Raw genomic sequence first — 8,870 nt, forward strand, 5'->3', positions numbered from 1 at the left:
TCAGTACATGAAAATCAATGATTAATAATCAGGGAAAAGCTTACACTGTTTACAATTCGAGCACTCTTGGGGACAATATCAGAAGACAAACTCTTAACAAATTCCTAGTGACAAGTGCATAACCAAGCAGACACATCCAAAGCCAAAAAAACAAGAGGATGCTGTGGTCAGATTGTGTATATACACACACTGTTACAGGCGAGCAACCAAAGCTTCATTTTTGTTGATGTATTTGCTGATATGGGCGGTAAAACTTGAATTTCATCAAGTCCATTGGTCTTGGATATTTCACCTTCCACGGTATGATTCTCTACCTGCACAAACAGTAGATCCCGAGTAAACATAATGGGAACTTTTCCAATGATTAACAGTGCATGTTCAAAGACCAACCATGCACATTTATCCTCTGCCCCAGTCAAGAATAACCATCAACCAGTAGGCCCATGGTGTGTACAAAGATGTACATGAAGTTCTTATCAGTCCTGGACTTATTACAGCCTCACTTGACTCCAGGTGCGGATGCACCATTTTCAAAAAAACATAAGTGTAAGTTTGGCAAGGATGTGCATGCGCATGTACATGTGGGTGTGTCTACAGAAGCTTGTATAGACAGAAGCTTGTATGTAGACGTAAATATTCATTTGAGCTAGAGCAAAAAGCATAATAACTGTCACACTACCCATGCCTCGCCTGCACCCAGTACACAATCAACTTGGGTGCAACAGCCTATTAGCCACACCCATGCGGCAGAGGTCACAGCAACCATGAATCATCTAATTGGCATGAAATTGGAGAAGAAATAATTCTGCAAACCAAGCATGATGTTCAAACAAGAACCACTCTTCTTATTCCAATTTTCCCTCCCATTACTAACTTAATCAAGTACTTAAATGAGTGGGTTTAGATGTTGCACTGATAGGTAGGAATTCCATAAAATTGCATTAACATCTGTGTTCATTGCCTTAGCCTCCACAAAGAATAAGTAGCAACAGGCACAAAAACAACAATCCTGCATCATTCTGTGCTCATTAGAAGAAAATGCTCGCATGTGCCTAGATTGGTCAAAACATTATTGAAATGCAGGAATCTGGAGTTGTTACTTTTCTTGTCCTTCATTTCTCTTTTCGCTTTTTTGTATTTTAAGGGATCTATGCTAAACCTATTGATGGGAGGGGTGAATTCACATCCCTAATTACAAAGTTCCGTCACCCTTCAACCACACTACTAATGTCCTGTTTTCCTTCCCAAGAAAATGCACTCAAGTGACAGTTCAGTACCAAGGCCATGTCAGTTCAGAAAGACAAAAAGAGCTTCTAACATTTCCAATCTAAGTTGCAGATATTCGCAAGTAGAGATATGCTACAATAGCATGGTTATCACTCAAAAAAACTAAAAAAGAACATAGATTAGTGAATTAGATTAAGAATAATGACAAAGGTTATCTAACTCTGAGGCAAGATCCACCTACAAAACCTATTCAGGTTGAATTTATGCAGAATGTAGACAAGGAATTTCTCCACCCAACAAATACTCATATTAGCAAACCCAACCGATAGACAAAGCATGTTAACAACATTTAGTTCGACACACACACAAACACAGCTGTATCCCCAGATATGCAGGGACAACCATGTGATGTGGACTGTAAGTATCTAACAAGTTAACAGTGTCATTCAATTAATAATACTTAAGTCACTGATTATCTTGAATTAGTTCAGATATGGAAGGCATGAAAAATAAAATAACATCCAGATAGCACAATAAATAATACTAGACACACCTGAACTAGCTGCACAACCATCTTCCATGGAGATTATAAAACCTTATAAAATTTGAAAAAGAAATAAAAATAGAGAAACACATAAGATGCTTGCAAGAAGATATCACTCCAAGAGGAAGCAGTTACATGCTTCTGCAGAAGCAGCTACTTACAAAGTCTCAAATACAAAAACACGGTGTGGCTATTCTCCAACAAAAGTATGAATTTCTCCATGCACTTACTCTGAGTCGACATGATCACCACCCATAATCAAGAACAGCATGTTCCTGCTGCTCCGCTCCACACTCTCCTCATTTCTCTCAGATGATGTGCTATTTCCTGGACAAGCTTCAATCCTTCACTTCCACTGCTTAGGGAATTAAGTGTGTGTTCTAAAAAATCTTTGTCTGCCTCGAGTGCCACTAACCTCTCATTTAAGTGCAGAATTTCATTTTCAATAGTAGACAAGTAATTTCCTCTGTAGTTCTCCAGACTAGGATCACAATTCACAAGTGAATGATCACTAACAGTAAATCCATTTGTGCCATGTGAACCTTCAGATGTGCCTCTTTCTGAAAATCTGTCAGGAATTGGAAAATCCTCCTCTGTTTTAATGTTGCATCTTTGTGCCACTTCTCCTTGTTCTGTAGCTCTAACATCAGTCTGAGTAAGTCTCTTCTCCAACTTTTTCAGACAACTTGAAATGTAACCTCGTTCATCTTCAAGATCAAGCAAATATTCCTTTTCAATATTTTTTTCTCTGCCATTCATATCATTAACGATCTTACCTAGATCTTTTTCAAGGTTTTGCAATGACAAGTTTTTGTGATTAAGTGCTTGATCATAAGAAAATTTTCTCCCTTCAAAGTTCTCGACATTATCGTGTTGCCATAAAGGTAAACCTCCAACCATTTTATCAGGACAAGTTGCATTCTCAGATTTCTGATCCAACATAGGTTCATCTTGGAATCTTTTCCTGAAGGATTCTAGCTCCATCTCCAAGTCTTGTATTTCTTTCTCTCTTTCTGCAAGAAGCTCACTTGCTTTTTGCAGAGCTTCTTGGTCGTACTCTGATTGTTCTTCCATCAATCTAAGGTACTGTAAAGCTTCCATGTGCAACGATGCCTTCTCCTCCTGTAGCCTAGTAATCATGGCCATTGCTTGGTTTGCAGAAATAGCTGCAGCATTTCTTTCCTCTTCAAGCTCCTTATACAATGCATACATGGCTTTCCTATCATATTCAACTTGGCGTTTCAGACGATCGACTGCACTTTCTCCTTCAATTTCACTCACAATACTCCCATCCAATGAGTCCACACCTGATTCATATCTCTCTATCGAGAGTTTTTTGTGAAGAGCCTGCAGTGATATGGGTGTGGATGCATCAGGGACTTTGAGATCACCACTACCAAGTTGAATTTTGGGGCTCATAGCTATGTCACTCATTCCTCTTAAAGATGAAATCTGTGATATCAGTGATTTCAGGTCTTCAGGAACTTTGCTGGGCTCTTTACCACCATTATCCACAAGTGACTCGCTTGGGTTACCTCCTTTACTACCCACAGCCAGCTTGTATGCATCATTTAAATCCAGAGAACCAGACATAAGAAGACTAGGGTCATCAGTAGTCAAGGAACTAGGTCTAAGCAATTTCAATCTAGATAAGCCTTCAGGTCTGGTCATTCCTAGGAGCTCAGATGCAGAATCTGAGGGCATTTCAGATTGATAGTTATCTGTTACAGCGGCCTCAGCATCACCTGCAACATGAAATCAGTGACATTAAAAAGTTAGAGACTTTGCATTCAAGAGGTAAGAACAGAAGACTTCGAACTTACATTTTGATGTAAATACTTCTGCAAGAGATTCTGTGGGCTTCTCTGATGAGGCAGCAGTAGACAGTGTGGATGACTTGGAGATACTAGAAGAACAAGCTCCTCCTGAGACGTGGTCATCAACCTTAACTGAAGAAGGAACTGTTTGTGGCACAAAAGTGTCACATGCTGGGGTTACATAACCTGCTTCTGAAAGAACTTTCAAAGCCTTACCTGATGATGAAGCTGCACGTGGCGTGAAAAATTCAGGTACTGTGGAAGGAAATGTTGTTCCTGATAGAAATTCTGCACCCTTGTTTGATGATGGAAATGCACGAGGAGTGAAAAATTCAGGCCTTGCAGAAGAAAATAATGATCCCGACAGACCTTCCAGACTCTTCCGTGATGATGGAACTGCACGTGGGGTGAAAAATATGTCAAGCATAGGACGAGCAGTTTCAGAAGACTCTTTTACAGTCTTGTCTGAAGCAATTTGTGTGACATTCTCAAGAAGAGATGGGAATGTTGATTCTGTGAATCTCTTTGTGGGCTTGTTTAATGATGGAACTGCACGTGGGGTGAAAAATTCCATTACTGCAGGGTGGAGTGGTTCTGAGGTCTGCCAATTCAGCTCTTCTAGCCCATATCCTGATGTCCTAGAAGGTGCCGAGGTGGACCCATTTCCACTTTGATATAGTTCTGTAACATTTTCCTGTTTCTTGTCAGTGTCTCCAGCTGCAACAGCAGGGAAGCCATTTGTGAGCGAGTGGCCACAAGTCATACATCTTGGTTGCTCATCAGAAACGACAACTGAAGGAACAGATGTCATGGATGGACTGTCCAGCTTATGGAGGCTCAAACGGCCTGTTGCAACTGCTGCAGCTAAGTTTGCTTTTATGCTGTCAGGTTTTTCCAAAGAAGAGGAAATTGGATCCTTGTTGTAGGCAAAAGTCCTTTGAATAGCAGAATGTGCATCATCCTCATCTGACAGTGGAACTTCAGACTCAGAATCAGAAGTGATCTTGAGCTCAGAGTAACCAATATGATCCAGCGGATCCTGACTACGCTTACCTATAGAGAAGGTCTGCGAGGAACCAGATGATCTTGCTATTTTCTTATTCAGGAAATCATGGTGCTCACAAGTTATGGAACAAGAAGAAGAACCTTCAAGCATTCCAGCCTTGTTAACAATCAAACTAGCATTGAATAATCTAGTTGACTTCAGATTGCTTACTATTGGTACACCACAACATATGCAGCATTTCATGTCATTCAAATCTGATTCAGGAGCTTGTCTTGAAGTATCATCTGGTGGTTTCTTAACATGGATATCAGTCTCATGATTCGAGCGAATATGCAATTGCTTGTCAAGATGGAAACTGTGGTCATCTCCAGCAACACATTCAAAATCAGTTCCCAGTTTCCCAACCAACAACCTATATGTTTCTGGGTTTGTTTTCTTCTCTGTCGCAAAAGAAACAAGACATTCCTCGCACATCCTATGAACGTCTGAAAGCTTCATGTGAATTTGACAATACGCCAATGAGGAGATTTCCAGCTTATGGGCATGACATATCAATTCTCTGTAGAAATCAGGTGTCTTATTCCCTATCACGTGATCAAGCCTCGAACATAACAAACATGGTATCTCCAACCCAAAGAAACTGGCAATTTTCGTTATGGCATAGGAAAGCAAAGCATTCAAAAACAATAGAAACATCACTAGCCACTCGGTTGCTGCATATACTAATGCAGAAGTTAGTCTACGACAATCTTCTCCTACTGTTATAGCGGACTTTCTGGTTGCCATGTTTATTGGAATTCAGACAGCTGGATGAGGATCTGCACCTGACAAATATATAAAATCTTTGCCCTTCTCTCAGAGAAGGTAACTACGATCATAAAGTAGAACTCCTCAATTGGGACGCAAGCTCATAACACCTGGCAGAAACACAAACCCAATTTATATGTTACAACAACTCTCTAAGTCGAAATATTCAAAGAAAACAAAATCCTGGATACCACAAAAAATCGAGCAGATACTGATCGTGGTTCCTTCAGAAAAACAAATGACAGCTGGAAATTTATTGTTGAAAATTACATGAATTGTGATTTTGAAACCTGAAAAAGATCCAATATCTTGTATATGCACAAGATGCTGGAAAGTTAAACAACCAAAATTAGAAATAAGCAATGGATTAATCATAATCCCCAAGGTCAAAATTCAAATAAAAAACAAAATCGCAATGAATGCATCTAAAGATAAAAATCTGAATCTCGAAATCAACAATTATGGCAGAAATAAATACCATCAAATCGGAAACAATAGAAGACACAATCGAACCCAACTTACCAAGGAATTAGCGCAACAAACACGCTGCCCACGTCAGAAATCTGAAGGTGACCTGATTCCGGAATGAAACAATACCAGTGACAAAGCAGGGCAACCCAAATCGAAATTCTAACACCTGATCTAGATGGGTACAATTGCAGATATCAGAGACTTCGTTTCTGTCCCTCCGAGGACTCCAAGTTCATAGAAGTTCACAAAAAGGAAGGACGGGCAGGAGGAGGAAATGACAAATTTCACAATTGGATCATAACAAAGACAAAACTGCTTCCTATAAGATCAGGAACATGGATTGGTAAAAGAGAAAAACGACGAGAAAAACCGAAAGGTATAAAGAGGGGAGGCAGAAAAGAAGAAAAAGAACAAGGAATGACCTCCCCTCTTGAAAACGATGGACGAACGGGACAAGTGGACACTTAGAAGGTTCCAAGATGAACAGGAGGGGCAATTCGGAGTTGGGTTTTTGCCTTTTTATATGGAATCCTCTCTGGCACCATGCTGTGAATCAGGAGATCGAATGGAGATGTAGAAATTGTTATTCTGATATTAACAAAATTTTGCAAGCATTATATATCACATGATGATTTCTAATTAAATTTTTTCAATAAGCTTTGTTCTTGTCGCAGAACATGCCGATCTGGTCACAGAAAAAGGACACAACGTATATTTACACAAAAGAAATTACTTATTTTTAGTCCTGAACATAAATTTTATTTAAAGGTCTGTCCTCTACCTTTGATTCCAAAAACTCATCTCTCTAAAGTCGCTACTCGCTAATGTAAGCTGTAACTTCTCTAACAAATGCTCAATAAACGACTTCCCTTCAGCATTTATTAAACTCAACCTGCAAGCTTCAAAGCCCATGAGACGATCATCTTTTCCTTCTAAATCCAATTATTACTTTATTAGTTTTTTAAAATTAATATGACAAAATTCCAATAAGTCGCCATCCCCAAAATAGCAGATTAAGACTCTGAAAATATTAAAAATGTGGGAATTTTTGCAGTGCTAAAGATAGAGAGCTGACTGAAATCTGAATAAAATTTTCTTTTTCTAAAAAAAGATCTTTAGAATAAAAAACAAACCTACCAACTGGCCAACCCCTTGGTGGGATCCCACTTTGCTTGTCATGAGGTGGTCTTAAGAATTCCAAACTGTCAACTGGTCTCCTTGCCCCCACCTGCCCACTGCAAGATATAGTCATCGGTGCAGTTTCTTGTGTCCAAAAGATACAGTTCCAAATCTAATTTCTACAATGAATCCATGATTTTTTGAATTGCTAATATGGATAACTGTATTGACTGATGCATATGGGCGAAATACGGTTCAATTTAGATAAATTTAGTTGGATATAGTAACAAAAAATATAGATCCAATTCAGTGGGGGAGCCACATGTGAGCTTGTGTGGGCAGTTGCCCACACGATCCCACAAAAACATTTCATTTTTCATGTTGATGGCGGCAACAATTTGGTTCTTTCTATATGTTGGTTGATGTCCTTAAGAATCTGAGACTTTTTTAACTAAAGCCCCACAGCCTCAGAATTTCTGGCTTTCCCACTGATCCAATTACTAATCAAATTTGGATTTGTTATTCGGATTTGACTTTGACTGCAATATCTGACTGCCTACTAACCCAACTACATATGTTAATCGGGTCTGAGTTCAGTTAGAAAAAATTAAGATCTGAAACTGGATCCGATTAAGTCGAGTTTGATAAAGGCTGGACCTTTAAACCATTTACTACATGACGTATCTACTTGTTTCCCATCTTTATTTTAACAGAAACAAAAACTCAAAATAATGAAAACCACTAAAAAAATATTTTCTCATTTTTTGGCATGTATATAAGGTAGCATTTGTCAGTGTTTTGATTATTATAAAATATTTTTTAATGAAAATAATAATAAAAAAAAAGATAGAAACATGGTGATGATTGAATTTAAAAACTATACCTGTAATCATACCACAGTTTCTTGAACAAAATGTATAGTGTTCCTTCTATCAATTGTATTCTTATTGTCTTCTTATCGACAGCGGTAAAACAATATTAAACTAATTCTTCAAAGTAGATGACGCCAGTATCTGAATTTGAAATCTGATTTTACAACATGAATCTGTTTTGTACATCTGAATTTTGAACCAACTATGATCAATTTTTAAAACGTAAGAGTATTTGGATATAGAATATTTATGAAAACTAAATTCAATTCGGATCTGAATTTGATTGAATGTCATTTGTTAAATTGAAATCCGATCTAATTTTTTACTCTCATATTAAACTTTTTTCCTATCTAATTTTCTCAAAAAAGTTTCTTGGGGTGTACAATCCAAATTGAGTATATTGACATCCTCAACACAATTTTCCTCATCTGCATTTATAATTTGTATTTTCAATGAAATCATCTAAAACACAACCAAAGATTTGACAGAAATCAAAATCGTATTTAATTAATTTTTCATAATGTTAAATACATGTTCTTCGTGGGTTCGAAAGCCCTGGACGAGCAAGTGCCGTTGGACCATCGAGGGTTCCAGGCTGCCGAAGTTGCAGACCCGAAACCCACAATCCGAAGAGAGAGACAGAGAATTCAGAGGAAGTAAAACAAGAACAAAACACCCACCACCATGGTGCTCAAGGCTGGAGAGAGAGAGAGAGAGAGACTCACCATTCTCACCTTTTCGACCGCCCGCCATGGCTGTTGAGCTTAAGGCTGGGCATCAGACTGGGTACTCGGCTCAATCGAAGCTATTGAGCCTTCTCGGCATCAAACCGGGTACCTGACCCGATCGGGCTTAGGTTGGGGTCCAAAAAGACCATATCAAGAGAGAGAGAGAGTCACCATTCTTAGGTTCTCTACTACTCGCCATGCCTATCGAGCATAAGGTTGGGCATCGGACCGAGTACCCGGCTCAATGGGGCCCAAGTTCAAGCCCAAAAGAATCATATT

At 38.8% G+C, this 8,870-nt stretch overlaps 1 protein-coding gene across 3 annotated transcripts; it reads right to left on the reverse strand.

Annotated features, from left to right (window-relative positions):
* On the reverse strand, positions 1 to 6,436 carry LOC116257464 (myosin-binding protein 1-like). Of its 3 annotated transcripts, none has more exons than XR_004173409.2 (5): positions 5,924 to 6,435; positions 3,805 to 5,511; positions 3,595 to 3,732; positions 1,933 to 3,516; positions 1 to 314 (listed from the first exon to the last, which is right to left on the reverse strand). XR_004173409.2 is itself a non-coding variant. In XM_031634253.2 (5 exons), the coding sequence occupies exons 2-4, from the start codon at positions 5,378 to 5,380 to the stop codon at positions 2,030 to 2,032; spliced, it is 3,165 nt and encodes a 1,054-aa protein (XP_031490113.1). In that variant the 5' UTR covers positions 5,381 to 5,511; positions 5,924 to 6,436; the 3' UTR covers positions 1 to 314; positions 2,002 to 2,029. The 3 variants fall into 3 exon arrangements, 2 of the variants coding, with proteins under 2 accessions (XP_031490113.1, XP_031490101.1); XM_031634253.2 differs by having other exon boundaries at positions 2,002 to 3,516; positions 3,595 to 3,696; positions 5,924 to 6,436; XM_031634241.2 differs by having other exon boundaries at positions 2,002 to 3,516.
* Positions 6,437 to 8,870: the final 2,434 nt, after the last annotated feature.

Source organism: Nymphaea colorata, chromosome 1 (genome assembly GCF_008831285.2).
Source record: "Nymphaea colorata isolate Beijing-Zhang1983 chromosome 1, ASM883128v2, whole genome shotgun sequence".
Lineage (NCBI taxonomy): Eukaryota > Viridiplantae > Streptophyta > Magnoliopsida > Nymphaeales > Nymphaeaceae > Nymphaea > Nymphaea colorata.

Excerpts from the sequence above, each read along its gene's own strand:
- LOC116257464 (XM_031634241.2), bottom strand. The coding sequence starts at position 5,380 with ATGGCAACCAGAAAGTCCGCTATAACAGTAGGAGAAGATTGTCGTAGA. Across the intron at positions 3,733-3,804 it reads ACGTGCAGCTTCATCATCAG|TTCCTTCTTCAGTTAAGGTT; the intron begins GTAAGGCTTTGA and ends TGCCACAAACAG. Across the intron at positions 3,517-3,594 it reads AGAAGTATTTACATCAAAAT|GTGATGCTGAGGCCGCTGTA; the intron begins GTAAGTTCGAAG and ends TTCATGTTGCAG.